The sequence below is a fragment of the Pongo abelii genome, chromosome 4 (assembly GCF_028885655.2).
Source record: "Pongo abelii isolate AG06213 chromosome 4, NHGRI_mPonAbe1-v2.0_pri, whole genome shotgun sequence".
NCBI classification, from domain to species: Eukaryota; Metazoa; Chordata; class Mammalia; order Primates; family Hominidae; genus Pongo; species Pongo abelii.
In genome coordinates this window covers 96,638,878-96,654,589 of record NC_071989.2, presented here as the reverse complement: position 1 = coordinate 96,654,589, position 15,712 = coordinate 96,638,878, and the positions used below count along the sequence as shown (strand labels likewise).

At 34.1% G+C, this 15,712-nt stretch overlaps 1 protein-coding gene across 1 annotated transcript in view; it reads right to left on the bottom strand.

Moving 5' to 3' along the window:
- Nucleotides 1-15,712, bottom strand: part of LOC103890671 (uncharacterized) — a 98,193-nt gene that overhangs the window by 69,428 nt on the left and 13,053 nt on the right. Inside the window, exon 2 of the mRNA XM_063724584.1 lies at nt 6,290-6,351. Coding sequence (XP_063580654.1) covers nt 6,326-6,351 — 26 coding nt within the window. The 3' untranslated portion in view covers nt 6,290-6,325. The remainder of the gene's footprint in view (nt 1-6,289; nt 6,352-15,712) is intronic.

Genomic DNA, 15,712 nt, shown 5'->3' with positions numbered 1-15,712 from the left:
AAACTATTCCAATCAATAGAAAAAGAGGGAATCCTCCCTAACTAATTTTATGAGGCCAGCATCATCCTGATACCAAAGCCTGGCAGAGACACAACCAAAAAAGAGAATTTTAGACCAATATCCTTGATGAACATTGATGCAAAAATCCTCAATAAAATACTGGCAAACAGAATCCAGCAGCACATCAAAAAGCTTATCCACCATGATCAAGTGGGCTTCATCCCTGGGATGCAAGGCTGGTTCAATATACACAAATCAATAAATGTAATCCAGCATATAAACAGAACCAAAGACAAAAACCACATGATTATCTCAATAGATGCAGAAAAGGCCTTTGACAAAATTCAACAACGCTTCATGCTAAAAACTCTCAATAAATTAGGTATTGATGGGACGTATCTCAAAATAATAAGAGCTATTTATGACAAAGCCACAGCCAATATCATACTGAAAGGGCAAAAACTGGAAGCATTCCCTTTGAAAACTGGCACAAGACAGGGATGCCCTCTCTCACCACTTCTATTCAACATAGTGTTGGAAGTTCTGGCCAGGGCAATTAGGCAAGAGAAGGAAATCAAGGGTATTCAATTAGGAAAAGAGGAAGTCAAATTGTCCCTGTTTGCAGATGACATGATAGTATATCTAGAAAACCCCATTGTCTGAGAACACATGGACACAGGAAGGGGAACATCACACTTCGGGGACTGTTGTGGGGTGGGGGGAGGGGGGAGGGATGGCATTGGGAGATATACCTAATGCTAGATGACGAGTTGGTGGGTGCAGCGCACCAGCATGGCACATGTATACATATGTAACTTACCTGCACATTGCGCACATGTACCATAAAACCTAAAGTATAATAATAATAATAATAATAATAATAATAATAATAAAAGAAAAAAATAAAAAATAAAAAAAATAAAAAAAAAATAAAAAAAAAAAAAAAGAAAACCCCATTGTCTCAGCCCAAAATCTCCTTAAGCTGATAAGCAACTTCAGCAAAGTCTCAGGATACAAAATCAGTGTATAAAAATCACAAGCATTCTTATACATCAATAACAGACAAACAGATAGCCAAATCATGAGTGAACTCCCATTCACAATTGCTTCAAAGAGAATAAAATACCTAGGAATCCAACTTACAAGGGATGTGAAGGACCTCTTCAAGGAGAACTACAAACCACTGCTCAAGGAAATAAAAGAGGATACAAACAAATGGAAGAACATTCCATGCTCATGGGTAGGAAGAATCAATATCATGAAAATGGCCATCCTTCCCAAGGTAATTTACAGATTCAATGCCATCCCCATCAAGTTACCAATGACTTTCTTCACAGAATTGGAAAAAACTACTTTAAAGTTCATATGAAACCAAAAAAGAGCCCGCATCGCCAAGTCAATCCTAAGCCAAAAGAACAAAGCTGGAGGCATCACACTACCTGACTTCAAACTATAGTACAAGGCTACAGTAACCAAAACAGCATGGTACTGGTACCAAAACAGAGATATAGATCAATGGAACAGAACAGAGCCCTCAGAAATACCGCCACATATCTACAACTATCTGATCTTTGACAAACCTGAGAAAAACAAGAAATGGGGAAAGGATTCCCTATGTAATAAATGGTGCTGGGAAAACTGGCTAGCCATATGTAGAAAGCTGAAACTGGATCCCTTCCTTACACCTTATACAAAAATCAATTCAAGATGGATTAAAGACTTAAATGTTAGACCTAAAACCATAAAAACCCTAGAAGAAAACCTAGGCATTACCATTCAGGACATAGGCATGGGCAAGGACTTCATGTCTAAAACACCAAAAGCAATGGCAACAAAAGCCAAAATTGACAAATGGGATCTAATTAAACTCAAGAGCTTCTGCACAGCAAAGGAAACTACCATCAGAGTGAACACGCAACCTACAAAATGGGAGAAAATTTTCACAACCTACTCATGTGACAAAGGGCTAATATCCAGAATCTACAATGAACTCAAACAAATTTACAAGAAAAAAACAACCCCATCAAAAAGTGGGCGAAGGACATGAACAGACACTTCTCAAAAGAAGACATTTATGCAGCCAAAAAACCATGAAAAAATGCTCACCATCACTGGCCATCGGAGAAATGCAAATCAAAACCACAATGAGATACCATCTCACACCAGTTAGAATGGCAATCATTAAAAAGTCAGGAAACAACAGGTGCTGGAGAGGATGTGGAGAAATAGGAACACTTTTACACTGTTGGTGGGACTGTAAACTAGTTCAACCCTTGTGGAAGTCAGTGTGGCGATTCCTCAGGGATCTAGAACTAGAAATTCCATTTGACCCAGCCATCCCATTACTGGGTATATACCCAAAGGACTATAAATCATGCTGCTATAAAGACACATGCACACGTATGTTTATTGCGGCATTATTCACAATAGCAAAGACTTGGAACCAACCCAAATGTCCAACAATGATAGACTGGATTAAGAAAATGTGGCACATATACACCATGGAATACTATGCAGCCATGAAAAATGATGAGTTCATGTCCTTTGTAGGGACATGGATGAAATTGGAAATCATCATTCTCAGTAAACTATCGCAAGAACAAAAAACCAAACACCGCATATTCTCACTCATAGGTGGGAATTGAACAATGAGAACACGTGGACACAGGAAGGGGAACATCACACTTTGGGGACTGTTGTGGGGTGGGGGGAGGGGGGAGGGATAGCATTGGGAGATATACCTAATGCTAGATGACGAGTTGGTGGGTGCAGCGCACCAGCATGGCACATGTATACCTATGTAACTTACCTGCACGTTGTGCACATGTACCATAGAGCCTAAAGTATAATAGTAATAATAATAATAATAAAAAAAAAAAAAAAAAAAACACTCAGAGGATGGGCCCATGAAAAACAGAAGCAATCTACCTCTGCAAAAAACCCCAGAGCTACTGTTTTTCTCTCATGTGCCTAACGATCCCAAATAAACAACTGTAAAATTCATTTGAAATTACAAGATCCCAAATAAACAACTGTAAAATTAATTTCAAAAAATAAATAAATAAATAAATAAAATAAAATAAAAATATATTTCCCAGAGTCTCTAGGTTCAATGTCCTACAAATAATCAGCATTGAAGATATGAATTTACTAATTTTTAAAATCTATACAAATTTAAAATTTTTAATATTATTTTATAGGCAATTATCCTATCTATAATATTACTATCTAGCATTATTATAAAAGTATCATCAGAAATCCTAATGATCATTTCCACTAAACGCCTGAAAAAGTCATGGGAGATTTAAACTCTGATGTGTGCTTTGAAAGCAGAATCAGCTTTTGGAGAAACAAGGCTAGGGAGCACTTTTTGAAGCCGATTACATTTTTGGAATTATTTGCCAAGTTGTATTGCCAAGTTGCATTGCAGAACTTGTAAGAAAACTTTTTCTTTTTTTATTTTTATTTTATTTATTTATTTATTTATTTTTTGAGATGGAGTTTCACTCTTGTTGCCCAGGCTGGAGTGCAATGGTGTGGTCCCAGCTCACTGGAACCTCCACCTCCCGGGTTCAAGCGATTCTCTTGCCTCAGCCTCCCAAGTAGCTAGGATTACAGGCGCCTGCCACCACACCCGGCTAATTTTGTATTTTTAGTAGAGACAGGGTTTCATCATGTTGGTCAGGCTGGTCTTGAACTCCTGACCTCAGATGATCCACTCACCTTGGCCTCCCAAAGTTCTGGGATTACAGTCATGAGCCATGACACCCAGCCAATTATAACTAAACTTTTAAAAATATTTGTCCCCATAGTTAGAATTTTCATTAGTGTATTTATCTTTTTCATGTAGTCTTGTTTACAAAGGCCACTTTAAAAGTTGCTGTCCCAGGCTTATAAAGTAATTTTACAATGTCTTCCTATCGACCATATGAAAAGCATACATCTCTGAGAAAGTATCATAAAGAAATTCTACTGTAATAATTCAAATATTAAAGTAAACATAAAAAATTATATTGTATGACAGAATACCAAAAGAAATGGAAAATCTCTGCAAGAGGGTATTTAATTTCTGATGAAAACAAAATAGTACTCTTTACAATTTGTCCTATCACATGACAGTATTTCTCAAAATCCTGCTAAATTAATGTTGGAGCACACTTCTTCAGGAATTAATGATTTCCGTTATGGTCCATGGTGGTTGATACAGACAAGAAATAACTGATAGTGATATCAAATCTATACATATTTGACTCTCCCCACATTTCTAAGTGATCTAGACCAGAGCTAGGTTGTTTATATGGTAGCCACTAGTTTCATGTGGGCTATTTATATTTAAATTAATTAAATGTAAATAAAATTCAAAATTAAGTTTCTCTGTTGCACTAGCCATGTTTCAAGTACTCAATAGCCACATATGGCTACTGAGTACCATATTGAACGGTGCAGCTATGGAACATGTCCATTATCACAGAAAGTTCTACTAAACAAAGTTGGTCTACATTAGAGAGGCTACTACTGATGAATGGAAAATCTCAAATATATACATAAATGTGTGTGTGTATATATATATACACATTTATTTCTATAGCAATTTTCCTTTTGTTATAGGAGGTTTCATTAAATATGTCAAATTTAAATTTGTTTTCCGGAAAAATTTATATTTTAATGTAAACAGTTAAAATTTTGCCATGAGCATTGTACTATAGATTTTCATTTCCCTTGTATTACAAAGAGAATGAATTTCAAAATATTCCATTTCTCAAGATAGTGAATTATAACATTACTTGGTCTTCCCCTTCAATTAGCATTTTCTTTCTTTATAAACATCTATTCTGAGCCCTCTCGGCTTCCAACTTTACTCAGCAAAAGCCCACTTTTATTATGCAGCAAGGAAATCCCACTTCTGGCCTCAAACTCCACTTTGAGTGGAGCTTGGTAGCACTTCCACACTTGTGAAGTTTGTGAGTTACATAAAAAATTAAATTCCTAGCCAGGTCTTCCTATTGGGTGAGGAGGCCCTTCCAAAGTTCCAGCGAATTCCTTAGTCTGACACAACTTTTCTCAATTCAGAAATATGCGTTTGGTAACATATATTAAAAGGCAGAAATATGAAAATGCATAAACAATAGAATTGGACATAATTATGTGATAAAGTGAAATGCTCCTGCAGTTAGTTATTGAACATGAAGGACCTCTCTAATTCTTCAGAGAAACTGTGAGATAATCTCTACCACTTATGCTTAGCAAGGAGCCATGCTGCAGAAGAAAAGCAGAGGAAAAGTAGAAATACACACGAGTGACAAAAGCAAAAAAATACATATATGAAAAACTCTGAAACCACCCTCGATGAAAAGTAATATGTCTGTATTTAAAGAGTAGGTAAATCATATAGTGAATTTAGAAGGTAAAAAACGAGGTCTATAATTACATGAGTATATAGAAAATGTTAAGTATTTTCGTGAAAAGGTATATAAACAATAATGAATAATCATTTCATATTGAAAATAATTTAATTTTGAAAGGAGATAGTACAGATACAAAAAAAAAAGTCGAAGTAAGGAAATAGCAGAAATTTCAAATATTTCAGGAATGTCTTTCTCCAGAGTAGCATGTTGTTTAGAAACTAAATTTCCACAGTAGATTTCATAGCTCCTGAACATGAATTAAAACCTTGATATTAGCTGCAGAAATGTACATTAGTTTGTGGGGAGGGGAGAAAGAAAATAATTTGCCAACCTCCCAACCATTTCCCCAACAGATTTTTGCATCTTGGTCATTACACTTACTTTCAAGATTCTTTTCTTGGTTTAAACATGTAATCTTGTCTCTTTGCTCACTTGCTCACTCTTCAAGCAAGCCTACAGCCAAATAAATTGCCATACATGTTTACCAATAAACCATTATTTTCCAAGGAATTTTTTCTTAATTTTTAAAATTTAACAAGCTTAACTACAGTTAAGAAAGTACTCCCGGCACAAGGACTCTGAAACATTGTTTGGGTCTTGGAAAAGTTTGAAACTTCCAATTCATTAGGACTTTGAGTAGCTATTTTGTACCTAAGAATGAGAATTGATGGAGAGAGTGGGACTAAGCACATAATTTTATGAAATATGATGAAAACATGAGAGTTTTGTTATGACGCACATAACAATAAAGAACCTGTTTCTTTTTAGCAGGCTCCTAAAAAGCACCTCCCTTATAATTATTAAATAAAAACACTCACTTATTCAGTACTCAGCTAGCTTTTAAGATCTGAATAACAGAAGTACACAGTGAGAGAGGTACTTACGTGGTTTCCTTGGATACTGGATGATGCCATTCAGGTCTATGTTTTTATCTTAAAGTGGTGCCCTGTGGAGAAACGAGGCTTGGTGAGTGGCTGTTTATACATAGTAAGTAAATAGGAACTTTGTTTATTTTACAAAGCATTTTTTATTTTGACCCAGCTTTCCTTTTCCCATCACACCCAACTGCTGTAAACAGCAACAATATGGTAGAACAGGTACTCTGTACAACTCTTTTTAACTCCACTTAAGAAATCATAATTATTAAGGCAGAAGCTCAGAATGCTTTGGCTAAGGATGTTACTCCTTGGGCTGCTTTATATATCTTGACTATTTTATTTATGTCAGACATATTAATGAATATTGCCTGCCTCTCTATTTTCCTCAAAAGGAATATTTCTCAAACCACTAATAAAGAAATTAGTCTAAAACATTCACGTAAATGATAAATGTCCTTACCTTAACCAAAAGATAAGAGAACTCAAGCTTTAGCCAGTTTCTAAACATGCAGGGTTTCCATAGACCTTAGCTGCCATTTTACATGTTCCAGTGGCATCCTAGATTCCCAACAGTTTTAGTGCTATGAGCCTACAATTTTGACATTCAGTCCCTCAGAACTACACACATTCTAATTTTGGTAGTATGAATAATCCCTCCTATGTGATAAGTTATTTAACCTTCTAATATTTCTTAGAATCGAAAAGAACAAATGAGCTGCAGCAAAGAATGGCAAATAACTTTTATGCTTAACACAATTTAATAACCTGAAATGAAGTAAGTATGTGCTATGTTTCCATTAAAAAGTTTCCAGCCACAATTAATTGAACGAAAACTTGTCTTGTTCCAAGATTATTCTTGGAAATGTAATTTTAAAATCTGCTTGAAATGAGGAAACTTACTTTTTTATACCATATGAAAGCAATTTCATTTTTTAGGAATGATTTTTGGATAGACTTCCGATTGGATATTTTCCATTGGAACTAGCAGCATAGGGGGTCGGGAGGGGGGGAGGGGAGGGAAGCAATTCTGTGTTCTTTTGCCAGCACTGACAAAGGTCTGGTTGTCAGTGATACCTTTACAGCTAAATTTACTCCAGAGTGACAGAAACAGGTGCACCTCGGCCTGCCAGACACTTGTGCAGAGAGATCACGCATCTCACGGCTTGACGATCAAGGGGGCAAAGCCTCGGTCTTCATAGAAAAGGAGAGGAGGCAAACGCAGCCCAAACTGGGGGGTTTCTCTTCAAAGCCAGCTGGTCTGGCTTTATTCTGCAGGAATTTTTTTACCTGTCAGGGTTTGGACAACAAAGCCCTCAGCAGGTGCTGACGGGTACAACTTCCTGGAGAAGCAGAAAGGCACTGGTGAGTTTCAATTGCCAAAATATATTTTTTAATCTCTAAAAGTTAATTTTGTTGTCTTGAAAGAGGCACCACTGAGGTGCCTGTGTTCACAAAGTTGATGAGACCATTGGAATCAGAGCCAACTCACTCAACAGTGGGTTTGCCTTGTGTGAAAGTAAAGCTGTTAGCATATAACAATTTTTCAGTTTTTTTTTTAGGTTTAAAAAAAGATTCTATTTTTAAATATTGGTCTCTTTCATTACTGTTTTCAATATTTGGAAGATGAAGAGTTAATTACATTTATAATATTACATGATTTCACACACATTTTAGTCTTTTTATCTAATTCTGTCATAATCTTTTCTGAATAAAAAGTTATTTTCTAATAAATCTCCCAAATAAAAAGGTGTAATGGTACACACTGTTTTCAAAAATTACATGTACTGGGTTTTTTAAAATGTGTGCACGCTACAAGAACACGATTAGAGAGAACATGCAATTAACTTTATTTTAATACATTTTTAAAACATATATTGCATGTATAATTAAATAATTTAAAATATATTGCATGTTTAATAATTAAAGTAAATTGTATTATAGTAAATATTATTTAATAATTAAAAGTGGCAATATTTTCTCATTACTTTACAAAGAGTGTCTTTTGAGAAAAATCTTTGAAATTAACAACCAAGACAGTATTAAAGCATGTTTTTACATCACTGATTTCCAAAATTAGTATATTTATGTATTTTTTATTTTTATTTTGTGAATTCAAAAGTTTAGGCAAAAATATTTTTTTCAGAATAGGATTTTAATTAATGCAAAACATGAAAAAATGAGACCACATGTTAGGACATATTTTTAAAAAGTGATTCTATTTCAGGGATTCATTCTTTTAACTATGCTTCACAGCATTTCTCTACAAATTGTTGTATTATAGTAAATTGAAAACATTTCTTTAAGCAAGTAAGCAGCTCAAAGCTAGAGCCTATACATAGTAAACATATGAAACCATTTTAATAACCAAATTCCATATTCACAAGCAACATGGGCTAATGAATTTAAAAGAAACAACAGTATACATTGATGAAGAATGCTATAAATTATTATGGATAAAATCAATTTTCTGGGCTGTGGGGGGTAGATTTGGTGCTTAAGAAAGAAAAGACTCCTACCAATATAATTACTAATACTATGAGGCAATTGTTTTATTCTGATGATCCCATAAATAACTTTCAATCTACATCCTTAACACGATTGTATAGTGGAAAAAAAATAAGGTCTGACTTTTTTAATGACCACTGTACCTGAAATAATTTTTAAATCAGTGATGACATGGATATGCCACAAATGTATAACTAACATACTCTTTTAAACTGTAGTAATTACTGTTGAAAATTATGAAATATTTGTGGTTTAAAAAATTATCAGAAATACTCCACCCAAACAAAATATCTAATATTTTAAAAACATAACGTTACCCACAAACATTTTAATGAACCCATATTTTAAAACATTAAAACCCAAATAAACTCTTTATTATAAATTGTTACATATATATTTCAAATGATTAAAACATTTAAAAATATATATGTATTTATTGCGATTTCAAGCTGCTACTTTCATATATATTTTGTCATGCTTCGTTATGTTTCATTATATTGATTCAGACACCTGAGTAACTACAGTCGCTAAATTTTTAGAATAACTCCATTAGTCTCTTAAAGAATTAGTATGTATTTCATGCACTTGAAAATTTTACTTTTATTTTTCTAGTCTGTTAAATACTATATTCCTAAACAATCACAATATTTACTTTTAAAGATGATAGTTACTGTGAAACTGAACAACATGTGTTCTTATGTCAACTTCAGAATTATATTTGTTAAGTTTTCACATGCATTACCATTGGCTATAATTATTACATTGTCATTAAGTATAAGCAAACCAAAAGCTTCTGCCAAACTATTGTTTATGACTCTGTCAATTATTTAAGTATAAATGAACCTATTGGAAATAATGTTAGATATAGCTCAAATATTTCAAAATAACTAAAATTTATCATTTTAGCTGTGCCTGAATTGTAGACTTAATCTAAAATCCCATTTTTTTAATTTTCATTATGAGAAGCTGTAAATTCTTGTCCACCATGCAGCTATGTTTGTCCTTTCTAATAAATCTTCAACATTGTGTCACAAAAAAACCTATGTCAACTCCCTCAATGTATGGGAATGGTTTATTTTAATAAAATATTGGAGTTTAAAGTAGCATTGATTTACACCTGCTCTAAATATTTAACATTAAAACATATGCATTTTAAACATTATTTGCAAGATATCTTCCTATCTTACAGACAGCTTATTTACAGTGGAGAATAATTGTTTTCCTGTTTCAGAAAGACACTTGGAAAAACATGTTATTTAACTTTATATATTAATAGGGAAAATCTTGATTCTCCCAGTAGTTAACTTCAATTAATTATATTTTAAATATCAGCCTATTTAATTTCAGTGCAACAAAATTTCCAGCTAAAAGGGTTTACTTGTAAGTATTTAAAGCAACAAAAATATTTTGGCAGCTTTATATGTATCTCCTCATTGACCAGCCACCTGACTGACAGCTGTCAACTGTCCATGTGCCAAATGTAACCCAGTAAAGATAAAAATTACATATTACTCATCCCTGTTGATAATACCTGGTGCCAGTAGGTTTTCAAATAGGAATAACTAGACTATAGATAAAAAACAAGTAAGTGGGGAATCATTTCTACGGCCTACCATTCCTCCTTTGTCATTAACTCATTTCCCTTTCTTTTTCTTATTGATCCCTTTTCCCTTGCTGTCCATATCTACAGAATTATTTTCCTTAAAGGAACTTTCAGAGTATGTTACAAGTCTGTGTCCCTGAAAATACTGGGCAGCCAGGTAATGATGCCCACACATTTCTTTTAGTCATATTTTCTTTTGAGCCTGTAAACTATTTCAGAGTTATGGGAAGAAAGCTTTAAAGCTTTCAGCTTCTCATTTTCAAAGAAAATAAAATCAAAGAACAAAAATGAAATTTACCAAAGGTCACCAAGGTGGTAACCTTTATGTAGATATAGACTTGGGTCTGTTTCCCAACTTAATATCCAGTGATTTTTTTTCTAATTAGACTTTAAACATGTTGACTAGTAAACTATAAGTAACAATGATCACATGGAAAATTAATGTGAATTATATTCCTTTGAAGAACCCTTTTCAGTCACCAAACTTATTACCTTGTTAGAGAAATACATATTTTTATCACAGCATATTAAAATGTAGTTCTAAAAAATATAAAGACTATAAAGGTACTAAAACATCTATGGTACAAAAGTTTTTTATTTGTCTTACCACTTAAATGGATTTCCAAACTGGAAATATTTATGAATGTATATGAAATAGCAGAAATAAAAAAATAATCAAATGTAATACATATATTTAGAAGATAAATGTAGAAATCAAAAATATAGGTTGGAATATAGGGCTTTTTAAGATTGGGAGTAACTAAAAATACAAAATATACTAACACATAAGCATATGTATATATCAAGTGCATAATACATTATATAGTTCATATAACTGACTTAACAACTGACTAGCTTGTGTGTGTGTATATATAACTATCTTATTTCAAAATTATTAATTATATTAGTAAATATGGTATATTTATATAATTTGTTGATAATATTTGTGCAATATATTGATCCGGTCAAGGTCATGAAAATATTAATATTCAAGCCAAATATTTGTTTTCTGGATCTCCAGAAAAGAAACTGTTTAGTTGAAATCTACCACATTCTGAATTTATAAGAATTTACCTTAGTCCTGGGCTTTGGAGCAGTACTTGCTTATAGGAAGTGTTAGCTTTAAAACCCAGACATGTAAATTAATAAGAAAAAGAGAAGGGGTAAAGCTTAAAATATTGAGAAAAAATATGGAAGGAAATTGTGGCTAGGGTTCCCCTGCAAGGGATTGATCTAAAATAATCGACATTTTTATGACTAACAACACCATTTAGCAACTAAATTGTATATCTAAATTTGAAAATATATTTGCTTATTCCATTACATTTAGTCCAAATCAACATTAGTCATTAATCAACAAACCATTTAACAATATGTAATAACAGTATGCAAATCAATTGCAAGCAAAATAGTAAATAGCATCCATTTCTAGCAATTTGAAAGATAGGAGTGTCAAAGTAAAATGTGCAAAATCACAAGACTTTCAAGCAAGTTTAATCATTGCCCTACATCCCAAAGGGGTTTTAGTGAAAATAAGTGACTTGTCCCTTATCTGCTTTTGAAGAATCATAAAGGCTTCCTCATTAGAGTTAAAGAGTGTTCTTCAAAGAGCACCAGAGCAGAAGTAGGAAGATTTGAGTTAGACTCTCTGTTTCACTGCAAAGTCATTTTGTGACTGGAAACAAGTCACTTAACCTCTGTGAGGCTAATGAATGGATGGGCCTTTTTGGCCATTTTGTACAAATCATAGGAAAGGAAGTTTTAGTTATCCAATGAAAGATATTTCCTCTGTTTCGTGTGAGGAAGTCTCAAAAGGAATCTGGACCATTATTGGTGGGTTCCTGTCTGCAATGACTGGGCCCCATCCTATCCCTATTGCTATAAGTAGCCCACCATGTAGGCATTCCAAGTAATTAAAACTGACACAGTATCTAGCCTGTGAAGTCAGTGGGGAAAACAAAATCACTTTCCAATACACTCCAGAGCAGCAGGCCTTATTTTTTCCACTTGGGGACCCTAGTAACATAATACAAAAAGTCTCATTCTCAAAATTATATTATGACACGAAGCTTTGAACTTTTCAGTATGCACTATAAGGCTGAATTGACAAAAAAGTACTGAATGGTCATTTAATATTTTTAATTTTATAGAATGACAGGACAATTTTTAAACTTAGAAAGATATTCTCCACACACACTGCAGTAAGCCAGCATGATAATATATTTGTTTATGTCAGGAAAATATTAGAACAAAAAACAGTGTTAAAAATATCTGAATCCTAGTACAATATGTCTGCTACATATAGGTATTTAGGTTATGCATGATGAATAAATGGATTGAAAGAATGGATAAATACAGCTGGGGAGTTCAATATTTTTAAGGAAAACTTGTAAACTAAAGCAATACTTTTGCAATAGTAATAATCATTTATTATTGCTATTTTTATGTTCATGGGGACAGAATTAAAACACGATTAATGTATTTTTTTAAAAATCTTAATACAAAAGAGGTTAAAGACCTAAGATATGGATCACTCTGTTGACAAGGATGGCAAAGTTGTGCAGGCCCTTTATGACTGCTTGGCAGATGGAGGTGATTACTGAGGTCACAAGGAACATCTGCATTGATCGAAAATCTCTTTACAGAGAAGCCACATTCCTCAAGTGACTATGACCAGTGCCAGTCCTATTTTCATGGAGTCCAGCTCACAGCAGCTGGCAGTCACTGAAGGATGAAAATGTTTGGGAGTCACTTATCAGCAATGGTAGAGGTCCCTGGATCTGAAGCCCATTTTACAGGTTTTGCAGAGGTATCAGGACCCAATGAACAGATTCCATCCAAGAAAAGATAATGGCTATCCCTCAATTAAGTAAAGATGAAGAATTGTACAGAAATTTGAGATAATTAGGTTTCCATATTGCTTAACTGGTTTTCTAATTTCAACAGGCAGAATATTTGCGGCATGTCTTTTTTTCTTGTTTACAATTTTGAATCAAGATTCATCTTACTATCTTGAAAGGTTCTCATGACTTTAAAAGTTCCACAAAATTTGTTAACATTAGTGGAGAGAACAGGAGTGAATAACAAATAGAGAGAAAAAAAAGTTATGGCATTAGAGGGACCTGTGGATCTTATGCTTCCCCTCACCTTATGACAGTGGCATGCAAATAAGCGCTATGCAAGAACCACCTGAGGAGCCTGTTATAATGCAGATTCCTGAGATTTCAGCTAAGTGGGCCTGAGGTGGGGCCCATGAATCTGCATTTTAACATGCACCTGGGTGATTCTGAGGCACTTTGGTTCTTTGCGCTAGACTGTTAACATCCTCACAAGGAGCCCTCTTTTGTGAGGAGGATCAGTTCTCCTGCTCTACAGTAACAAGAAAACTAACATTTAATGATCCCAAGTTCCAAGAGATGAAAGGGAGCATATGCACACAAATATAGACTTTACCTTTTAAAATGTATTGTCTGCTATAATTAAACACTACTGTGTTGAGTAGTTCATTTATTTTAATTATCTTATGTAGACTGGAAAATAAGTGTCATCGAATACTAGTGAAAAGCCAGAAAAAAAATCATTCTCAAGTTTTTCTTAAGTTTAAGATGCTAAATAATACAGCTTGAAATGTGATAAAACGGCATGAGTGAACTCTTCAGGATAGTCATTCAAACAATACAGACAGTGCTTATTATGGGAAGTATGAGAGCGTAGAGCATACGCATTCACCAAGTTTTAGAATGCTCAATTAATCATCACTGACCTGCGGAGTTTAAGAGGTTATAGCCCACTGATAATGTGAGAGAAACCATAGGCTTTATTCTCCTGTGGGTGAGTTTATTTTGCGGCCATAGGCTACACAGACTAGAATCTCACGGCTACGTAAGGATGAGATGAGACTGTGTGGATGCATGAACATAAATCCTTCACAAATACTATATAACCAACACAAGCACAGACCTTATTCATTGTAAGTTAATCATCATTGCAATCAAAGAGTAATTACAGTGATTAATAACAAAAAAAATCATAGAAGTTTTTCTATGACCATATTATCTATAACATGCATCATCAATTGTTTAGAAATAAGCTCCTTTAGTGAAGATATTTTATTTTGAAGTGATTCTGATAAATCAAAAAAGAATAATACCCTATGGTTCTGAAACAGAAAATGTAACTTTCCAATGCAAAGGAAAAATCCTGTTAATAACCAGTTGTGTGTGTGTGTGTGTGTGTGTGTGTGTGTGTAGCTTTACTGAGTTCACAACTGATAATAAAGAATTTACAACTGAAAATGAAGAGAGGAAGCAGAAAAGACAAAGGAAGGAAGGAAGGAAAGAATGAATGAATGAATGACAGATGGAAGGAAGAAAGGAAGTTAAATGGAATAGTTGGGAGGAAATCTGTTGGCTAGCTACTTAGCCTTTGCTTAAGGGGTCAAAAGGAATAAGAAAGTTGTAGAATGTTTCTTACTTTAGTAGTGTTCAAAATCTTTTACTTAGAATCTTATTTCTTCCTTTTGAATCTTGAGTGATGATTTTTAATATAAAATTGCATTCCATTTGATATGGATACTCTTTATTTACAGATTTAAGACTACACTAAGTTGGGAAATATTTGTTTATTACCCTGTCTTTGCACATAGGAAGATGCTTTATCTGTGATTTAATAAGAGGAGATAGAAGGTAGAATGAAATTTGCCCTCTGACCCTAAACCTCCCCCCAACCCTTTCAAATTCTCTCTTTCATCCAACAAGTGGTACATATTCTCTTCAAAGAGTTCTTAAACCCTGTTCAAGACATTTCTGGATAAATAATCACTAATTACACCTCTGGTGGCTTTGGTGGGGCAGAAGGGAGAGCACGCAGGGTAAGTCTGAGTGACAACATAGTCACTGTGGTACAAGGGACACGCAGTGGCTGCATGCCTCATATTGCAAAGAGGGAATAGAAAAAGAGACCAGAGGAACAGGTAATGCAATGTACAATTTTTTAAGATATAAATTTTCAAGGAGTATCGTAATATTTTGCTGATAGAGAGTTCATCTTCCAATCCCAACATTTTCAAAAACAAAACTGCTTCCTCAAGTAAGAGCCAGGTTTCCCATTTGCTTGCATCCAAGGCTTAGATCTGTGTGGACAAATGAAGTGGCTGCTGGCGGGAGGGACCTGAGACATACTGAAAGTGCTCCCTAAAACACCTCCTGACCAACACAGCAGGGTATCTGTGGAAGCATGGATACTCCTTTGGATTATGAATTCTTTTCAGAAAACTTTTGAAGAGAGGTTCATTTAAAGTGGTTGCACAATGATACCGTGTC